The sequence below is a fragment of the Argentina anserina genome, chromosome 6, assembly GCF_933775445.1.
Source record: "Argentina anserina chromosome 6, drPotAnse1.1, whole genome shotgun sequence".
Classification (NCBI taxonomy): domain Eukaryota; kingdom Viridiplantae; phylum Streptophyta; class Magnoliopsida; order Rosales; family Rosaceae; genus Argentina; species Argentina anserina.
Genome location: NC_065877.1, coordinates 20,882,072 through 20,903,895, shown reverse-complemented (window position 1 = coordinate 20,903,895; position 21,824 = coordinate 20,882,072). Strand labels below are relative to the sequence as shown.

Genomic DNA, 21,824 nt, shown 5'->3' with positions numbered 1-21,824 from the left:
TATATTGAAGTTGGAATGATTAGAGTCGAGTTTTGCTACCGGATTTATGATCGGAGAAGCATGGGGTAAATCCCCTGGGTTTTTACTGATTTACTATTAACCTTTTGACAGTTTTACTTATATGTGAAATTACCATTTTACCCTGATGGAAAAAACAGTTTTACTGTTTACCTGTTTACTATTTAAGGTTTATCCTTTAACTGATATAGTTTACCTTTTACTGCTATTTTTTAACTAAAGATAACTTAGTAAAAATGTAATTTCAATCCGCGACGAAGACTAATCGATAGTTACGATTTCCGCTCGGTTCAGAAATCGAGAACTCTTTAAACTTAGAAAATGTGTTGGTAATTTAAATAAATCGTTGATATATTTCTAAGTGTCTTTAACCTTAATTACGGGTGGGCATATAAAACGGAAATCTCGATCCCGTCCTGAAATTCATAGGGACGGGACGGGACGGAAATCTAAAAACGTTCGTCCCGTCCCGTTTCATAATAATGAGATGGGACGTGGGACGAATAATTTATATCCCGCTTGGTCCCGTTCCGTCCCACGTTTAATGAAAACTTAAAAATTCTTATATATTTGTATCAAAATTAAACTAATTTATGTTTTTAATAACTCCAAAATTATATCAACTCAAATAATAATGGTAAATTATAATATTTTGAACATAATATGTATTTTTTTTGTTAAAATTTCATTATTAAATGTTACTTTGTTAATGAAAAAGTAAAAATATAGGTTTTTATTTAACTTCATAGGAATGTGGGATTTGTCTCGTCCCGTCCCGTCCCAACCGAGATTAATCTCGAGTGGGACGCATTCTTAAAAACTCTTGTTCCGTCCCGATTCAAAAAAGTGGGACGGGACGTGGGATGAGCCTCATCCCGTTCTATCCCGTCCCGTGCCCACCTCTAACCTTAATGCATGCTTAATATCATTCGACGACTAAAGTTAAACTGTTTTCGGGTTATCCGATAATTAGTCGATAAAAGGTCAAACGAGGTCAACAAAGTCGACTCCTGGTCAAACAAGGAAAGACTTAGTCAATGGAAAGTCAAACTTTGACTTTCTTGGTCAAACTAGGAAAGAAGGTCGAGTCATTAATCTACGAGTCTCAGATCTGAGATTGACTCTTCTACATTTCGTTGGAATTCAGAAAAGGTGTTACAAGAGTTGTTCGATCCTTGGAGTGGGAACTTACGTTTTGGACTCGGGATTTATGCACATCATTCCAGGTAGGGGAGCTAACCCTCTCATGTTGCTTTGGCTAGTTATACAAAATTCATAGTCTAGGACTCGAGATTGAAATTACTATTGATGCATTAAATACTTGTGAAAACCTGAGACTATACAACTTTTAAAATAGTCTTTCTAGGTTTTTCATTCTAGGCTCGTCAAATCCATTCCTGACTCGACAAATTTGCACTTCTATGCAAAATAGTGTATAAATGGGTGGGTAAGCAAAAGCACGTGTTCAGTGAGTGGGTAATGTAATATGCAAGTAAAGCTATGTCATTTTACACACGCTATAAGACAATAGAATATCATATAAACATAGTTCACAACAATGCGTCACATCGCACAATCATTTCTTATATGTTATCTTTCAATTTAGTGATCCCCATAGACAACTAATGATCGTGTGCCACATGTGCCATACTTCGGCATAATCTAATCAAGAAGTTCAGATGTTCTATGACTAGTGTCAAACAATAATTTAAACATCATAATACGTATAATCTAACACAGTTCACAAATCGACATGTTTCACTTAAAAAGAGAGATATTTATAAATATAACAAAATTATGCTTTTCAACTATTTTAAAAGCATATAAGAACATTTGAAACATAGTACATAAACCACTCACCTCGTCACGTCACCCCGTATACTGAATGTAAATGGAACCCTAAACTGAGCCTTCTAAAAATCACCATTAGATCTAGATAGATAAAATTTGTCAATACGAACCTATAGCCGCTCGTCGATCAAGAATTAGAATTACGACTCAAAAGTTATGATCGGTGTAACTTTCGTTACAAGAACTAAGAAAATAATAATAAATAGAAGAGAGACAATAGAGAGAGAAATATTCTCTCCAAAATGAAAACCAATGCAGCTGATCTCCCTATTTATAAATGAAAAATTACCACGTGTCGACTCGCCATTGGTGGTTTCATGCCACATAGCAACACCATATCACTCCACTTCTTTCTTAACTCACAGTGACATGTCATATGACTCATGGCTTTCAATCGGATAAGAGGTGAAAAGCTGGCAGCTTGTCTTGATTGTCAAGTTAGACTTTCAACTAATAAGAAACTGCCACGTCACCACTTGATCCAATTTTGATGAAATTTTGATAAATCGCTACAAATAGTCTGGAACTCTGAAAATTCTACCAAAAAATATGTCAAATTCGTAATGACATGTACTTTCTATTTTTCCAAAGAAGGGATTGTGTGGTGTACTTTCTATACTAACTTTTGTATGCATTACAATGATAGGGGTGACGGTTTTTAGTATGATTGTGATATGCTTTCTTCAATATCTATATTGTTTACTTATGTGTTTGAGAGCGAAAATTCTTCCACTCACCGTGTGAACGTTCACTTGGGTGACATGATATTATTATATCCACATATTTGAGTCAATATTGAGTTTTGCTAACTCCAATAACATCTCTCTGTGAACGTTTTATTAAAATAAAAAAATAAAATAAAATAACTTCTACAAAGAAAAAAATCGAAGGACGCTCCTTTGTTTTCAGCTTTCTGGTTTCTCTCTCTCTCTCTCTCTCTCTCTCTCTCTCTCTCTCTCTCTCTCTCTCTCTCTCTCTCTCTCTCACCCATAAAGTCGGCGAAACTTTTCTCTCTGCCGCACCGCCGCCTCACCAAATTGTCGGTTCCTTTTCCTATTCTCTACAAAAGCCAAAAGCCTCCAATTGCATGTTGGATTTAAGCTCGTATTCCACGAAATCGGTGAGGAGGCAGTTTGTGTTCTTGAACTTCACCGGCGAGAATCGAAGTCTTGGCAAGCTCTCTTCTTTGATTTTGGTAAATCTATTTATATCCTAAGTCTGCTCACATTGAACCGTAATATGACATTTTCTTCTCTCTTGTCCATTCTCTGCACCGACTGCACGTCGTTGACCATGTTTATCTCTTCTCACCACGTTTTGAATGGTTCAACCGTTTAACAACATCTTAATTAAATTTTGTTCAACTTAGAGAAATAAAAATTCAAGTCGAAAACGAAACAAAAATTTGAATAGAAGCTTCTTCAAATGAAAGGAAAAGAATATGGGTTTGTTAAGTTTAAAAGGATGGAGACGAACATGGACCACTAAGACTCAATATATGATAATTGGTAATTCTATTTTTACTGTTCATTTTTTTGGAGCAGGCTAAGTGGATAACAACGTGTGCGGTTTATACTCCGTTAGTGAAACTGCAGGTGAAGATCCACAAGGTGGATGGAAGAAACTCCGGTTTGAGAGGTAGTCTATTGATGACTGGATATGAGCTTATTTCTAATCGGCGGTTTGCTTCCTGTGACTCACTGCTAGTTTGCCTCCTTGCACCTGACAAAATGAAATTCACATAATGAATTCGGGAAGTAAATCATAATTCGACATGACAAGTGCCACAGTACCTTTTTCGCCACGTGGGTAAAAGTTGAAACCCTTCCATCTTTCTTATCTATGAACGAATTGGAATCACAGAAGAGAATGTGCTGGAGCGCATGGCATATAAATGTGCCCACTGTATGCATTACCACGTCTTGTATATCTACTTCAAAAACCAAGCAACTTGCCTTAACTACATAATATATAAACAAACACTTGCAACCGATCAGAGCCTGAAACAAGTTAAAGCCAATTCCCAATACATACACGACGTCGACCAGGTACTCATCCCCATCCTTCTTGTTCTTATCTACAATTAGCGAAACCAAACCTGTTCGTCCTCACCTCTGACCTCGAAACTCTGTGTTCTCCATTAAAGCCAACACAAATGGCTGCCGACGAAGTACCTCTGCTCAACCTCTTTGATTCCTTCTGGTTTCAACACGCAGTTTTCAGCTCCAAACCGCATGCAGCAGCAGAAGGCAACCCAAGTCTCCAGCTGGACCAAGAAGATCAGATATCGATACTCCAAGAACCAAACCCTTCAGGGTTACCAACCCTAATCGTCAGGTCACTAAGTGACCAAATCCTCGATATCAATCAAAGCCTTTTCTCCGACTCGAGCGTCTCTCCGCACTCGGTTCTCCCAACTCGGTCACCAAAGCTTCAGGCAATCCCTTCCGGCAAAGAAGTCCTTACAGACTTCTCCAGAGAGAGTGTCCCTGTGAAACAAGAACTCGAGGTTGGCTCAGCTCCATTGAAGAAAAGGGTGTTGCACAGTGAAAGAGCAAAAAGAAGGAAGAGTTCAGGTAGCAGCAAGAGCTTGTCAGACCTGGAGTTCGACGAGCTGAAAGGGTTCATGGATCTGGGGTTTGTGTTCACGGAGGAAGACAACAAGGACTCCAATCTTGTTGCAATAATTCCCGGCTTGCAAAGACATGGAGTCAGTGAGGAAGTTGGGAAAGAAGATAGAGATGAAGAGAAGAGTATATCTGATGGAAGTCATCATCATTCACACGTTGTTTCGAGGCCTTACCTGTCTGAAGCTTGGGAAGCTTTGGAATATCAAAGAAAAGAGAACCAATTGATCAACTGGAGAGTTCCATCTGCTTTAGATAAAGACATGAAGCATCATCTTAAGTTCTGGGCTCATACAGTTGCATCAACAGTAAGATAGCATTGGCAGAGACTTTTTTTTTTTGTTCTTTCACATTTCCATTTTTTGCTTGAATTTTCTTGCAAATAAGTTCAGCTAGGCTACAAAGTGGCCATCAAATTTGTAAATGTAATAAATATGTTATAGTACAGCTTTAGTGCATTGGTCTTGCATGTATCTTGGGTTAAATTTTGTTACATATATTTTTATATATTTTTAAGAGTATTATTCATTTTAATTCACTTACAAGTTACAAGAACATGACTACAAGATAAACTCTCCACGTACTACCTGCTCTCTTGGTCAAGGAATGAAATATCGGTGAGAACGGAAATATCGATGATCTGAAAATTAGAAATTTCTACGAAAATTTCGTTTTTAAAAAAATAATTAAGAAAATTAATAGAAATTTATATAAAAATATGAAAATTTTGAATGACATTTTAAGAAATGTTTATATGATCAATTATCTATTATATGTCATAAGAAATTATTATATAATTATTAATTTATAATAAGTTATAGTAATTTGAGGTGAAATAATCGTCGATCACTATTAAAAATATACTTAATATATATATATATATTTACCTAAAGGGAGACTAGCTCATCACACCTTATTTATATATGATACATTAAACATTAAATTACATGAGTGATTTAGAATCACATAAATGATCTATGAGGTACAAAATTTTCATTATTTTCATCATGTTTTTGAGTAAATTTCTGAGTACATTGTGAAGAATAGTCATTAAATGATACCTCATATTTCTAATTTTTCATACATTGACTTATATGCCAACCATATGAGTCATGAGTGATTAAATGTGGATTGTGCTATTGGTAGTTCCCGTTTGAATCAAGCATTTCTCGACTTTGACCATAATCATCGATTTGTGAAGATTGTGCATCAAATTGTGTCCATATGTTTTCACTTGATTACATCTCATTAGAGAATAAATATGGTAGATAAGGCATGTTGAATTTCCCCCATAAGGGTAAAGTTCATCATTGCTTCCTCCTAGACCAAAGGGGTTTGATTCCCTTCAACAACTAGTTCGGTTTTATTTCAATTTTAGATGAATGTTGAAATATGTAATGCAATATATAATAAAAAGAGTCATATATAACAATAAGTTGGTGTAGTGTTGACTATAACTTTCTGCTTGCAAAAGGATTGATAAGAGGTTTGATTCTCTTAACCAATGATTTTTTATTTTATTTAAATTTGACTTGACACGTAGCGATATTATGAAAATATTGGGAAATTTTAAAAATTTTCGGATATATCGAGAAATTTCGAAAATTTCTATCGAAAAATGGAAACTTTTGTGGAAATATAGAGAAAATTATAGATATTTTAGTCCTTGCTCTTGGTCTACTAAACATATTGAATAGAGAGACTAAACCCAAGCATCAGATAAACAATATTAAAGATGCATGATTGATATTAGCAGCTTCACAAATTTTAACATGACACAATTTTAATTCTGGTCTCATATATCATATTTTAATAATTTTACGGTTTCTTTTACAAATGAGAGGAAAATCTCGGTTTCTCGTGGACTATTATTTTTAAGGTTCTATTAGTTTAGATGAAATTAGGTTTTAAGTTTAGATTTGTTTTTTATGACTCACCGTCATAAATTTTTTAATAAATTGGTAATTTAATTTTTTATTTTATTAATAGATGTGACATCTCTGCTATTTAAAAAAAATCTCCATGCTGTTTGTAAAATGATTAACTTTTTTTCAAACCAAGTAGAGACTAATAAGCTAAATCAAAATGGCCACAATAATCAAGGACAATGATATAATTATTGCAAGGCCAATACGTGGAGCCATGTTGCCACTAACAATTGTTTCACATGGAGGCTGGCTCCCAGCTTTGAGCACAGTGAAGTTCTTAACCTAGCAGGCGCGGGGTTCTAAAATAGAAAAGGTTGAGGAGCTTAATATTTGAATGACAACTTTAATCTGGCTTTCTAAGCTCAAAGTTGAAACATGCATCATTTAATAGCACTCTTCCTTAATGTTATTTGGTGAACAAAATTAGATAATGAATCTCAATGTGTAACAATGAAGCACCTACTCATTTATCGCTTGCAGAAATCAATCCGAAGTTGATCATGATGTCTTTAAGCTCCTTTTGTGAAGTAATGAAGATTTGCATATTCATGATAGAAAATAGGTAATGAACAACATTACATGTATCAACCTGCACGCGAACATATCATTTGGTTTATGAAAACAAACATAATAATATGCATGTTCACGTGGAAAAAAGGTTAGATAATAACGTTTTTATGTTCCTATCATATCAATATTCTATGATACAAACCATATAATACAAATAAGAAAAGTAATAAACAAAGAAATGTGGAATGGTATTAGATTTCTTTTGATTACATGGTGGAGGCAGCCATCCCTTAAAAAATCTCCTTTCCACCTTCCTCACCGAACAGATGATGCGCCATGCTCTTGGGGTCTTCTTATGCTTCCTTTGATTCGTATCAATTATTTCGTATTCTAAACTATTTAATCCTAGATACTTAAAAAAAAAGACCCAATAAAGAGCTGCAGATACTTCAAATGTGTGCACTACATATATATACATCGACTTCGTAGTCAACTATGGCCTCGACTTATCTAATCTAATATGCTTTGTTTATGCAACTTGGCATCGACTCATTCGTCTGTATTTAAAGTTTGTATTATGAAGCAAACTTACTATTATGGGACTTTTTGGTCTACTTTGATCAACCGGCCAAACTATAAGAAGCTCCAACTGGGCTATAAATCCAACTGTGATGACTTCAGATGACTATTAAACTGTGTATGGAATCTGCATGTATCCAACTGTGCACTATATCTATCTGTTTTGACCCTGTCCCAGTCAAGAATGACCAATTGGTATTCTCGACTTCTCAATTATGTAGAAACGCAGTGGACTTATTACCAATTATATAACCTGTTACAGTAATGGTTTTCAAATAAACATAAGACACAGGACACTTGGTATTTCTCCAAGTCTGTTTTACTTATAGATCATTGTGTGGTAATCTTGTAGCAACTATATATACTGATTATACAGTCTGTTCAAGACTTCAAGTTTCACAGGATTACAAATTTACAGGAGGTGTAGACTATATATATGATCAATTAATTACGTACAATTGCCTATTCGTACTAATGGCCTTAAATCTAATTATGCGGTCAATTTTCATTGTTGGAGATTTGCTCTGGAAGTTTATAGCTAGGAGGCTTATCAGCACCCCTCCTTGAGTACTCTCTCCATCTTCTAGCTGCAGCGGCAGCTCTCTTTGCTCTTTCTTTTGTTTCCTCCTCTGCAATTAAAGATATATATATATATATAATTTAGAATTGCTACAACATTATTTTTGATTCATGCAAAAATATCGGACAGGCATATACCATAATGAAGTTTAAGTCACGATTGGAAAAGACAATCATTCCAGATTAAACTAAAAGCCTACAATCCTAGCATGAAACTATAAATTGTTTGATGAGTCTGCTAAATGCAAGCTTAAAATTAAACATAAAACTCAATGGAAGGTAACATGCTATGTGCAGCTGAGGCATCAAGCAAGTTAGTTTAGCAATCACGTAATGAAATTTCTAAGTAAATGGTCCTCGGGATCAAATTTGAGGCATCTGTAGCTGCAGAAGCAGCATTTTTGTTTTCTTTAGTGGTGTTATGAAAAGGTAGTGACCAAAGAAAGGTATATTTTACAGAGAATGATTTTCATTGAGATGAAATTCATATCAAGATATCCAAAGGTATATTAACATAGTGAGAGTATGATACAGACCATACATAAATGAGGGCAGTAGTGCGCATTCAGTTATCTAGTATGATTATTCTGAGGTTTACTAAAGGAAAAGTTTTATACCTGAAGTCTGGTAGTCTTTTGGTTGGCCCCATAAATTATCCCAGTATGATTCCGTTTTGTCTGAATCTTTTTGCTTTCTCATCCTCACTTTCGCTTTTTCCTGCAATGACACCACCGAAGTATATAAATGGAGCGTAGAATGCAATCATTACTTCAATTTAAGTACACCTTTGGTTCAGACAACTACAACCAATACAACTTATTTAACATGAGTGACAACTATACCCTTCTTGTTTCCCATCTTCTCCCCTTCCCACCCTATTTGACAACCATAACTGTCCTATACAGTTATCAACATCCACCAGTATTTATATGTTGGCAATTTACATCTTATGCTTGCATCCTGGTACCAATATTGTGTATGATACTTAATACCATGATATCTTATTTATTTTTTGCTTTTTAGCAAGTGTACAAATTTATGTTTCCTAGATTCACACTAGTAGCCTGATAATCTGTCAAAATAGAAGTGTATTTCCTACTAAGTCATAAGATCCAGAAGTATGCGAGTTACTTTACAAGAGAAGACTGATAATCAATCATGAGTTTCTAGCTTCAAATCTGCAGGAGAAATTTTGATAAAACAACTGAATGGTGTTGTTTAATCAATTATATATCTAAATGGGTAAGTGACAACTAAGTGTATTATTTAAACGTCTTTGGCTAAATGGCAAGGCAAAATTTGAATTGCTTTGATGAAATTATGATTTCATGAAGCTTACTGATGTAAAAGTATGACAACAATAAATAATCATTTCTTACCAAGACTTTTGCTTGCCTTCTTTGCCATCGAGAACTTGCCTGCCACAATATTAAGATTTATGAATGAGAAAACAACTCAGCCAGCTATCACAATGCTAAAGAGATGCCCAACATAAGTTTCTTAAGTTCCTTTTAGCGCTAATTTACGAAGAAGGGTTTTAGAAACAAGAGTTACTAAATATTTACATGTAACAAATATTTCTACATCCTTCTCCATTTGTCTCTTGATTAAATTTGAAATCTTACAAAGTACCACACAACCTCTTAGTTTGTAAGATCAAGACTGGCTTCATTTGTATAGAATGTTCATATATAGAGAAAAGTGTAACGTACTGTTCTGAAAACATCCGCTGATGCTGAGCCCATACCTGCAAGCATCAGTGCAACCTGACCATTCACAGTATCGTTTAGCCACTAATATAAATGTAGTTCCTTTTGGTTCAAGAAGGTTTAGGCAGCTACAGATATGCAGTTATTCTTAATGATGATCACAACTAAATGATTTTTAAAATGGTGACATTAATGAGAAGGTGTATCATTGATAAAAAAGAAAAGAAAAAAGAGGTGTATATATTATAATGGAAATTACACCGATTGTTTTCCTTACGTTTACTCTTTCTACTCTGCGCATTTCATCTTCAAGCAATGATAGTTGTGCAGCAGAAGTCCAATGGATGCAATCAACAGGGCTGAAATAAAGAAAAGTTTTTGTTAAAAAACAGTTAGAAGTCCAAACTTTTAGCCAATTCGAGACCCCTAAAACTGCACGTATGACTATCTACTAGGTCAAATTATTAACCAATTAGATACATGATATTTGAACCTAATATGTCAAGTATCTGACAAGAGCACATACATGCATGAAAGCATTGAAATTTATATTCAGATGAATAATTTGAACTAGGAGCAACGCTATGATAGATTGGATCAACCATTTATAACGTCACTTGTTCAGCAGTCAACCGTCCATTGGAAAATGAGAAAAAACTAGAGCTGTACCATCAATTAACCGGTTGTGCACTCTAATCTAGTCAATATCCTGTGTGGAGTGAAACTATTTACATTCAGCTTGGAAGTGTATCCTACTTTCTATTATATTTAGTTTATTAAAAGAAAACAACAACCACACAAAGATGCATTTAATGGTTTTCCGGTCTATCCTTCCACATATAATACTTTCTTTTAGGCCTACACAACAAGATTGGAAATTGGACATGGCAACTTCTATACAAATGTATATCAGCATGATCACAAAGCAGGACTTACCAACTATCAATAGCTTGTTGAACTAAATCTTGATTGCCACACTGACTGTATACTCTGGCTCTTCCAAAGTCTTCTTCGATTGCAAAGACATCTGGAGCCACGTTGGCACAGTTTTTGCAGCCTGCAAAGATAAATAGGTTATCGAACATCCTACCATATCATTGCTCAGAGGCAGCAATGAGCTCAAGCAGCTACTTTCCATAGTAGGGAGAATTTCTTTTTCCTTTTCATTGCTAAACTAATGTCCTACAAAGCAAGATCCAATTAAACTCATAAATGTAAAACCCCATTAGGCTCTTTACTAGAGCATACCTATGCAGCTAAACTCATCAACGAATGTGTGATCCTTTGGAGTAGTGTTATCTACAAAAGGATTGATTGCCGTCAACGCATAACCATGAATTTCATCATAAACCATTCGCTGCACAGGGTCACTGAGCACCTGCACTTAAAGGCTTTAATACTAGTGAAATTTCAAAAGAACAAAGCAAAATCCAAACACCTAAACCACTTCAAGCATGGAAACCCACCTCATAGACCTCATTGATGAACATACAGAAATTCGTTGTCTCCGGATCATCACCACTCAAGTCAGGATGACAAGCCTTCATACAATTGTAATAGGCTTTCTTGATCTGTGCTGGTGTGGCATCTGGAAGCTATATAAAACCACACACAAACACAACCAACAATCAGACATCATATATACATATCTAACCATACAAAATTCATAGATACACATCCATCACTGACTTTGTTGACTACAACATATTGCATGCTCAAACAGAACCTCATCAAACCAAACCAAACAAACAACACTTCATTACAACAAAGGAAACAAAACCCAGATGAGTTTTTAAAGGATTTACCAAACCCAAGACAGAATAATAGTCATCAGCCGAAGCGTCAACCGAAGTAGAGCCCTCAGTTGCTACTCTAACTCTGCCACAGGCTCTACGCTTCCCAGCATGACCCATCAAACTCAAGCTGTTAATATTACCCGTCCTAGCCAACACGCGCCATGGGCTCGGTAGTAGTAAAGGATTCTGCAACTTAAGAGCTTCAGAGAAAACAGGGGACAGCAACTGAGCCATTGAACGTGAAACTCAAAGCTCAATGCTTTGTTTTGGTTTGAGCTCAACTTGTGGTGATACAGACGTAAAAGGAATAGGGAGAAACAGAGAGAAGTAACCAATAGAAATTATCAGGGTTAGATTTTTTGGGAGCATATAAAAAAAATCTTGGGAATTTTTGAGGTGGAAGAAATTTTGACGTGCAAGCGTGTAATGCTGAGATGGCATTTGCAGGGCCAAAGGTTCTCCCTAGAATCTGGACGAACCTGAGTTGAATCTTACTGTGGAATGCAGTCAAAGTACGTATAGCATGCACAGGGCACGTGTCACCTCGTGGCTGCTTGTTCCTTCACGTTTACAGCAACTGGTTGTTGCCAATGTTATTCAACCATGCCACAATTGGAGTTTGGGTTTTGGTAGGACAGATTGAACAATTTGCCTGCCAAATATCGATATTTGAAAGTAGATTTAATTCGATACATTGAAGTAACATAGTTCAATACAAAGCTAGTTTACTGATGAGCAAGTTTACTTGTATTTATACGTATGGATTTAGTTCTGTATAAGTAATAGGGTTCGATAAAAAACTAGGATAGTCTCATATTAGTCTGCTAATGTATACATTTACTTGGGTTATAGAAGATCTATACAAAACTAGACAAGTCTCAAACTAGTCATACACTGATCTACAGTAAATAAACACTGGAGTAACTGAATTTTTACTGGATTTACTCCAGCAACAACTCGTTTTGCAAACTAGATCTAACCTGTTTATGAAATATACGACTCAAGACGACCCAATGTCCCAATCATTTAACAAACAGGTAGTGTTGTGTTTGGATACCATACACTTGTCTTGTTTCCTCTGATTCTTCAAGGCAAGCTCGAAATTGAGGCACCTTGCTTCGTTTCTGCGTACCAATATATCTTTTATCTCAGAGTCCATCAACATTTATTCAATAGATAAATCAACCAAATGCAACATTTATGTCTCGTAGTCTGTCAATCTGTCTATAGGTACTAACTGTAGAAATGTCATATCACTCACATGTCCAATCCAAGAAAAGAAAATGTAGATGACGGCATCATGACACATGAAATGAGCCAAGTAAATCAAGTGCATATGGAGTTAATGACTTATAGAGGACATTTTACACAAGTAAACACTCCAGCAAACTATAACAGATCAAGAGTATGGAAGTTATAATAAATAAAATTTCCAATGGTATCACTGCGACTACATATATGAAGTTATTGCATATGCCGAATTTCAGAAGGATATTACATGATCAATAGTCAATCATCAATTCACTATGCCTGATAAAAATTTAATGAGACTGGAATGAAACACTGAGAGACAAAAGTATAGGCTTTACAGGACTACAGAACTAAACATGTTTGAATATCAAGATGTGTCGAATGGAATTGTTTAGCAGTAGGTCCCAGTTGAAAACAGATTCACAAAGCAAATGAAACTTGAAACAAGATGCTTGATTCAAGTTAGTGTCAAGCATTACATAGCAAGTTCAGGACTTGATTAAAGTTAGTGCCTTCGTATGCCTAATACCGCAAGCTCAGATAGCCAACATCAGGAGCAGCATAGCAATACAAGAAGATTAACAACTTGTGACCTCAAGAGAAGCCAGAGCTTCCAAGAGTTGGCTGAAACTTAAAAATAAATAAATAAATAAATAAATAAAGACCTGCCCAAATGGATCCAGAAAAGATATAAATCAGCAAGGTTACCTGAATACTTCATGATACCACAGAAGTCCTGTACTAAGCGCACCCTATGGAACCAGCTTCGACATGTTCAAGTTTCATGAATAAATTGGAACCCCAGTATCTCATTGTCATATCTATTTTCTTTCTTCTACCTACCCTATATCCCTTCTGTGAATTAAATCTTTATGCATCAAATTAGCTAGGTTACAATGGTTAACATAATAGATCACATCTAACAGCCACAACACCTACGTAGTGCTTAAAACCAGATATCATACATCTTTTATCTTAAGGTACCTATATCAACTTCTATGACATCCTGTTTGCATCCAAATCCTTATTTTCCCTTTTGAACTGCGGACAGACTGATGAAATGAAATTTCTGAAGTTAATATGCCACTATCAGCAAAGATTAAGAAGTTAACATAATGGTAGAGACTAAAAAGAAATAGGAGGAAACTTTAAAATATAGCTATAGTAAGGAGCATTTTTGGACGACTGTAAAAGTACTTTGCTCCACAAAAATGTTTCATCTCGTCTGGCAAGTAATGAAAACATCATTTCATTTAAAGGTTAAGAAGCAAAAGAACAAATATTAAGGAATATCCAATAACTTAATATTATCACCTTTTCTTTTTTTCTTTTCTTTTGAAAAGATTATGACCTTAATGAAACATGAATACAAACTTGATCCTTATAGGAAATGGAGTTTTTTTTCTCTCTCTCTTTAAGGAATGAAAACCATTAATGGAATCAAAACTTCAATTCCTCTCTGATCTAGTGCAGCCATAAATTGTACAGATGAAATCATTTTATCAAAATTCATGTTAACAATTAGTCACAAGTTTAGATGTATTCAATAAAAAATGTTTCCCTCTCGAATTGTCCTCTGTTTCATCCGAAATGAACAATGCAGCATCCCTGGGAAAAGTGAGCATAGATTTTATAAGTTATTTCTCAAAAGAAGAGAAAAGGAGAGAGAATAATAATTTAGATGTTTTTGTAGCAAACCTGTAAAAGATTGTTTAATAAAAACTGAAAGAGAATATACTGTGTATTGAGTACTAAAAGACACTCACCAGTAAGCACTGAAGAAACTGGCATCAATGATTTTCCCAGTAAAACATAGTGTGGGTGTAGTTTGATCACAGCAAGCAGTGTCGTAAAGTTGCACAAGCCAAGCAGGACCAGCAGACTAGATGCAAAGCATTACAGGATAGACAATCCACCTTGCGTTCAGATTCAACAGTACTATCGACTATAATGTATGCTGTAGAGCAAGTTTATCACCCCAAATTGTCAGATGCTTACAACATAACTAGAGTGCAAGGAGTGGTTTACATAATTCTTCATGGTATGCCATTTCTCACAGCAACACCGTATCAAATTATTAACGTAACAACCGAGCCAACATAATTTTTGATCGGAGCTTTCTTGCCTCATTTGTAAACCCTAAACTACGAAGACCATCAAGAAGTGCTCGCCTGGTGGAGTAGAGTAATATTATTCCCTCTCTTAAACATTTCATCATAAGCTTAGATGCACAAAGGAACCTTCCAGCCTTGCAAAGATTGAACACCAAGGAGTCATAGGTATAACAATCCCTAGTCTCCATTGAATTGAACAATTCCATTGCACGATCGATTTCACCAGCTTTACCCAAGCTATCAATCAGGCAATTAAAGGCAACCAAGTTATCATGGAATCCCAACATATTCATATACTGTAAATGGTGAAAAGCACCACCTATATTGCCTGCCTTACACAATCCATCAATCATGATTGTATGGGTATACTTATCACACAAAAAACCCTCATTCTCTATTTCATCCAACAACTTATAAGCAGCTTCAAACTTACCTTCTTTACAGAGCTTATTAAGTAAGGTGTTATAAGACACCAAATCCAATATAATGCCATTATTCATCATCTGCTCCATGAAAGCATTTGCTGCTTCCATCCTTCCGGTCTTAAGTAAAGCAGCAACAACTGTGCAGTACGCAAAGCCATCGAATGTATACCCTTTACTCTTCATCTCTGACATAATCTCCAGACCCCGGTCATATTGCTTAACCCTAAAGCAGCTTTTCATAACTGTAGTGTAGGTTATAGCATCCGGCTCAAGACCTGATTCCCCAAAGTCCTGCAGAATATTCCTTGCTTGCCGCACTCTACGTGCCTTGCAAAGCCCATTGATCATAATATTGTATGTCACTACGGTGGGAGCAAATCCATGACGTTGTACATTCTTAAATAACATAAGAGCATTATCAGTGTACCCATTTTTACAAAGGCCGTTAATCATTATGTTAAACGTAGCCGCATGAGGAGTGAGGTCGCCAAGAAAAATGTCCTGGAAGACTCTGTTTGCTTCATCAGGTTTCCCTAACTTAAAGAAACAGTGCATCAGAATATTGTAACTCCATACATCAGGGTGTATACCTTCTTGTAACATTTCCTCAAAGAAATCCAGGCATCGAGGCAATGACCGATTCCTGCTGGCCCCGGATATCAAAGAATTGTAAGTACATACATCAGGACTAATCCCAGCTTCTTTCATTCTATGCACAACAGAATACCCTGCATCTATGTCAACAAACTGACAATACGCATGAACCAAAGTATTGTAAGTCAGTCTATTGGGAATCACCCCTAATCGTACACCATCAATGATAACAACTTCGGCCCTCGCCAACAGCCTGACTTTACACAATGAGGATATGCATATGTTCAACAGCCTAGTCGATAATCCACAAACCATCATTTACATCACACATAGTGACAACTCCCTAAAAGAAACCAAAACCTGTAAATATTTCAAGACACAATCAATGTGTTAGGAAATGAAATGTAAATCTCCCAACATAAGAAACCATGGCAATATTGAACCCATCAATACAAAAGAGTAGTAGCAAAATATGCATTGGATATTTATTGGGTCTATATTTAAAGGAAGGAAGACACACCTGGAATTGGTCAGATATGTTGTGGCCATCTGCGGTGAGATTGAGAGTGTTGGGTCATCCGGGAATGGGGAGCTCAACTGGCGGCTGTGTTTGTAACATTGGAATTGGAAAGGTTAAGTATGACTTGACTCTGTGTTCGAGATGATGTGGGTTGTGTAGAGTCGGAGGGTTTATCTGGGGTTTTGGTTTGGTGTGGAAATGGGAAGGTGGGTGTGGTGTAAGTTTCGGAAACAATAAGAAGAAATCGAAGAGAACCCAGATGTGGAAGTCAGTGAGTTAACGGCAGAGGAAGAAGAAAAGGGAGGACAAAAGAAAGAAGGAAAGGCTTGCTCAACTTCAAACCTACGACTGCAGAAGAAGAAGAAGAAGAGCAGAGGTCAGTTGGGACTGCGAGTTACAAACCATTTGAGGCAAAAATGTTGCGATTAAAGGGAGACTCACCAATCTTATTTGAATAATCTTTTCCATAAAAAATAATATTAGTTAACTCTTTTCTTTTTTATTTTCACTTACTAAAATTATATTAATGACTCTGCTCATACTATTCCACTGGTGTTATTGTAATCCATTAGAACTCTAGCTGCAAGTTTCGATTCAATTTCATGTTTATAGGGAAGCAAATTTTGTTGGTGATGATGTAGCAAACCTTGGTCATTCTTATAGCCAACGAACTAGTCAGTTGGATGGGGTTCCAAATGAGGCTTCTATTACCTTATTGTTTGACATCGTACCAGGTGGATGCTCTAGAGGCTCACATTTTTTCGTATAAAAAAAACTGATGGGTTGTAATCCATAACAGAATCATAAATGTGCAGTATTCATAAAAATTTGCGAAATGGTGTGGAGGTAGATCATGAGGGAAGGAAAATGTGGCATAATTATTTTTGTAACGACCTCAAAATTTCGAGCCTAAAAACTCAAAATTTTAAAGTCGTTAAACACAAATAATCTCAAATAAACCGAAATCATTTAAGTGTAACAGCGGATCAATTCTGAGTTCTCAATACAACTCAGACAACCAATTATTACAACCCAAATTATAATCCATACACAAAATGGAAATGTAATAATTCTCACAAATCACTCACAAATCTCACAAATGAAAATACACAATCCTCACACACGAATCCATGCTAAAATCTCACCACAAGTAGGATCCGAACGACTTCGAGCCTCTGTAGTCGTCACTCAACCTCCACTAATCAGCACCTGCAGAATTATCCCCTACACCATCGAATTGGTGCACCGGGATTGTAAACACAAACCCGGTAAGCTTATAGCTCGTATGAGTAAAATCACAATACAGTTCGCATATCAATATATACGAAAGATCACAAAACAACAAATATAAATGCCCCCATGAGCCAATGGTCAGCCCATCTGGTTGACCCAAAGAAATATGAAATAATAAGCTCATGAGGAAATTAAGTAACCCTTCTGGTTACCCAATGCATTTATAATACGGGTACCAAGAACGCTGGTACACATCTGTTACCCCTTTCGTAATACACCGCTGATATTGGATAGCCACCCGCTACCCAACATCCAAAATACACCGAGTACCCATGTGCAGATAACCACCCGTTACCTCACATGCAGTACTAAGGCAGACAGACTAGAGCTCTAACTGTATCGTAACTTTCGCCCGGCCAAAGGCTAGGTTCCGACTTGCCTCACATGTACAATAATCTCACATCATATTGTACCACACATCACGTCCGAAGACAAATCACAATATTTCACATTTTCCGTGATAAAATCACATGTACAATAATCTCACATCATATTGTACCACACATCACGTCCGAAAACAGATCACAATATTTCACATTTTCCGTGATAAAATCATGTACAATAATCACTCATCATATTGTACGTTTTAAAACTTTCACAATATATCCACAATAAAAATCATAACAGTATATTATATAGCAAACTATATATATTCGTATTTATTTACCATTTATACAATATATACATAGTCCACTATATCATATACATGTCATATTTCATAAACACCTGAAAAATTACGTACGATAATCTCACATCATATCGTACTATTAAAATCACACATGCACAATTTTTTTCTGTCACCGAAATGACTATTTTTAATGAATTAATAACAGTATGTAATTTAATGAACTACATATATATATATATGTATTTATTACCATTATACAATACATACGTAGTCCACTAAGTTATATACATGTTGTAATTCATTAAATAAACACACTTGCAAAAATGTTGAATCACCACGAGGGTAGATTCGTAATTCAGTGAGATTTTACTCACCTTATTGACTTGAGCGTAATTCCACAATTCGCGATGCTAATTCCTTTCCTCGATTTAACGATCACCTTAAAAGAATAAGAAAAGAATTTAGAATCGTTTCGTAAACCTTTAAATGCCAAAACAGTAATATACGGTTACTGTTCAGCAATTTTGGTTTATACGAAATTACTGTTCACTGTTCACTATTCACGGGTACTGTACAATACTCAATTAATACGTATTTCTGTACGTATAAATATTATATACGTATTTCTGTACGTATAAATATTAAATACGTATTTCTGTACGTATAATATTATATACGTATTTCTGTACGTATAAATAATAATACGTATTTCTGTACGTATAAATGTTAATACGTATTTCTGTACGTATAAATATTAATACGTATTTCTGTACGTATAAATATTAATACGTATTTCTGTACGTATAAATATTAATACGTATTTCTGTACGTATACGTACGATTTAATGTAAATACAAATTCAGTAAATAAAATTTACTAAATTACCCTTTTTACAAAATTACTTTTTACAATTACTGAAAGTAATTTATAATTACATTTACCATAGGTAAAACTTAATTACATTTACCATACGTAAATAAAATTTACATTTACATTTACCGTTACACAGTAAATTACCAAAATACCCCTTTCAGTCAAAACTAATTACACCGCCTTACACGGCGGCGCGTGTGGCACACGCGCCACCTCCGGCCGGCCGCGCGTGGGGCCCACGCGCCGAGCCCAGGGACGGCGCGTAACACGCCACCACCGCCCCATTTCTCTCCCTTTTTCTCCCCTCTTCTCCGCCACGGCCTCACGCCGCCCCTAGACCCTCCCACTTCCTCTCACGCGCCGCCTAAGGCGGCGGTACCCCTCCATCCTCTCCAACCTCCGATCTCCACCAAAACATCACAACAACACACCAAAATTCAACAACAACATCTCATCAACAAACCTAGGCTATCCTCACCTCGATCGGAGCTCGAGAACCACCGGAGTTCGGCTTGACACGGTGGTGGAGAACGCAGAAACTTGGAGCGATCCGTGGAGCTCCGGCGCGACTCGAGTGGGTGCGTCCTCCTTGGGGTTGCTTGCAGGGGTAGGCGCGGTGCCTCCTAGGCCGGCGGTGAGGGCCACGTTGCTCGGAAGGCGGCGGATCGGTGAGAGTTTCAGAGGGAAGGGAGAGTCGGGAGAGAGAGAGAAGAAGAGAGGGTTGCGAGTCTAGAGGGTGAGGGAGGAGCTCGGGGTCGAGAGGGAGAGGGAGGAGAAGGAACCGAGAGAGAGGGATGAGAGGAAGGAAGCTCGGGAAGGAAGAAGAAGGAGAAAGAGAAGAGAGAGATCCGAGAGAGAGAGAGAGAGAGAGAGGTGTGCGGCGGGGTGAGTGAGGGGAAGGGGTTTCCACAAATGGAAACCCTAAAACAAAATGGTTCTATTTATACCAAATTCTAAAATCGGAAACAACTTCTATCGTTAATAACTTTTACATACGATGTCCGATTCGAACGCGTCACATACTCACGAACTCGTATCGACGAGCTCTACAACTTCCGTGAAGAAAGTTTTCACAACCGAGCGACGAAATAAAAGTCGATAAATTCGTTCGGAAACGTAACGTTTTCTTATTAAACGTTCTCGGAACGTTTCCGTTCCCGTTTCGTAACATTTGCAAGTAATCATATTCGGTTTAAATCAAACTTCACAACTTAATAGAATCAAATTCAATTTCAAATATTGTTTGAAAACGAGGGTTATTACAATCTACCCCCCTTAAAGGAATTTCGTCCCGAAATTCAAGCTCACTCAACAAACAACTGTGGATATCTGGTCATCATGTCTGACTCTAGCTCCCAAGATGCATCACCCTCATCATGGTGACTCCACAACACCTTGACTAGCCCAACTTCTCTCCTCCGTAGCTTCTTAGTGGATCTATCCAGGATACGAACCGGCTCGACAACAAAAGTGGCATTTTCCTTCACTTCAATGGTGCTATGATCGATCACATGTGACTCATCTGGTACATACTTCCTCAGCATGGAAATGTGGAAGACGTTGTGAACGCCCGACATACTAGTAGGCAAGGCTAGTCGATATGCTAGTTCGCCCACTTTCTCAAGTATCTCAAAAGGCCCAACATACCTCGGTGCCAACTTTCCCTTCTTGCCGAATCTCACTACACCCCTCATAGGTGAAACTTTCAAGAACACATGGTCACCAATCTCAAACTCCACATGTCTCCTCTTCAGGTCCGCATAGCTCTTCTGTCTGCTCTGAGCGGTCCGGATTCTATCCCGAATGATCGAGATCTTCTCTGTGGTTTCCTGAACCACCTCTGGGCCCATCAGTGCCTCATCACCAACTTCGGCCCAACAGATCGGAGATCGACATGGCCTACCATAAAGTGCCTCATACGGTGCCATGCCAATGCTAGAATGGTAGCTGTTGTTGTAGGCAAACTCAATCAATCTCAAATGATCTTCCCAGCTACCCTTGAAATCCAACACACATGCTCTCAACATGTCTTCCATCACCTGATTCACCCTCTCTGTCTGTCCATCCGTCTGAGGGTGAAAAGCTGTACTCATATCCAAGGTAGTGCCCATCGCTTTCTGCAAACCACCCCAGAACTTCGAAGTGAAACGTGCATCTCTATCGGAAACAATAGAAACTGGAGCACCATGAAGTCTCACTACCTCATCCACATATAGTTTCCCAAGCACGTCCACTGAGTACTTCATCGACACTGGGAGAAAATGAGCCGACTTCGTCAATCGATCGACAATCACCCATATGGCATCGTGACCCTTCTTCGATCTAGGCAACCCGGTCACAAAATCCATAGATATCTGCTCCCACTTCCAAAGAGGAATAGTCAGAGGTTTCAACATGCCAGCTGGTCGTTGATGTTCTGCTTTCACTTGCTGACATGTAAGGCACTTCGATACAAACTCTGCTACATCTTTCTTCATACCGTTCCACCAGAATTGTCTGCACAGATCCTTGTACATCTTGGTGTTCCCT

General features: G+C 37.0%; 3 protein-coding genes across 4 annotated transcripts; 1 reads left to right on the top strand and 2 right to left on the bottom strand.

Moving 5' to 3' along the window:
• Positions 1-4,024: 4,024 nt before the first annotated feature.
• LOC126797036 (uncharacterized) lies at positions 4,025-4,813 on the top strand. The gene has a single exon (XM_050523725.1). The coding sequence runs from the start codon at positions 4,025-4,027 to the stop codon at positions 4,811-4,813; it is 789 nt and encodes a 262-aa protein (XP_050379682.1).
• Positions 4,814-7,768: 2,955 nt separating this feature from the next.
• Positions 7,769-12,214, bottom strand: LOC126799861 (chaperone protein dnaJ C76, chloroplastic). The gene is made up of 9 exons (XM_050527124.1): positions 11,607-12,214; positions 11,268-11,396; positions 11,050-11,179; positions 10,738-10,858; positions 10,079-10,160; positions 9,805-9,858; positions 9,472-9,510; positions 8,710-8,809; positions 7,769-8,142 (listed from the first exon to the last, which is right to left on the bottom strand). The coding sequence occupies exons 1-9, from the start codon at positions 11,829-11,831 to the stop codon at positions 8,012-8,014; spliced, it is 1,011 nt and encodes a 336-aa protein (XP_050383081.1). The 5' UTR covers positions 11,832-12,214; the 3' UTR covers positions 7,769-8,011.
• A 1,715-nt stretch (positions 12,215-13,929) lies between these two features.
• LOC126799369 (putative pentatricopeptide repeat-containing protein At4g17915) lies at positions 13,930-16,889 on the bottom strand. 2 transcript variants are annotated; one of them, XR_007672615.1, is made up of 3 exons: positions 16,502-16,889; positions 14,615-16,341; positions 13,930-14,456 (listed from the first exon to the last, which is right to left on the bottom strand). XR_007672615.1 is itself a non-coding variant. In XM_050526569.1 (2 exons), exon 2 carries the CDS (start codon positions 16,297-16,299, stop codon positions 14,926-14,928), a length of 1,374 nt encoding a protein of 457 aa, XP_050382526.1. In that variant the 5' UTR covers positions 16,300-16,341; positions 16,502-16,889; the 3' UTR covers positions 14,565-14,925. The 2 variants fall into 2 exon arrangements, 1 of the variants encoding a protein (XP_050382526.1); XM_050526569.1 differs by lacking the exon at positions 13,930-14,456 and having other exon boundaries at positions 14,565-16,341.
• Positions 16,890-21,824: the final 4,935 nt, after the last annotated feature.

Coding starts and splice junctions, on each gene's coding strand:
- LOC126797036 (XM_050523725.1), top strand. CDS start 4,025: ATGGCTGCCGACGAAGTACCTCTGCTCAACCTCTTTGATTCCTTCTGG.
- LOC126799861 (XM_050527124.1), bottom strand. CDS start 11,831: ATGGCTCAGTTGCTGTCCCCTGTTTTCTCTGAAGCTCTTAAGTTGCAG. Junction 11,397..11,606: donor ATTATTCTGTCTTGGGTTTG/GTAAATCCTTTA, acceptor GGTTTTATATAG/CTTCCAGATGCCACACCAGC. Junction 8,143..8,709: donor AAAAGACTACCAGACTTCAG/GTATAAAACTTT, acceptor CTTTAATTGCAG/AGGAGGAAACAAAAGAAAGA.
- LOC126799369 (XM_050526569.1), bottom strand. CDS start 16,299: ATGATGGTTTGTGGATTATCGACTAGGCTGTTGAACATATGCATATCC.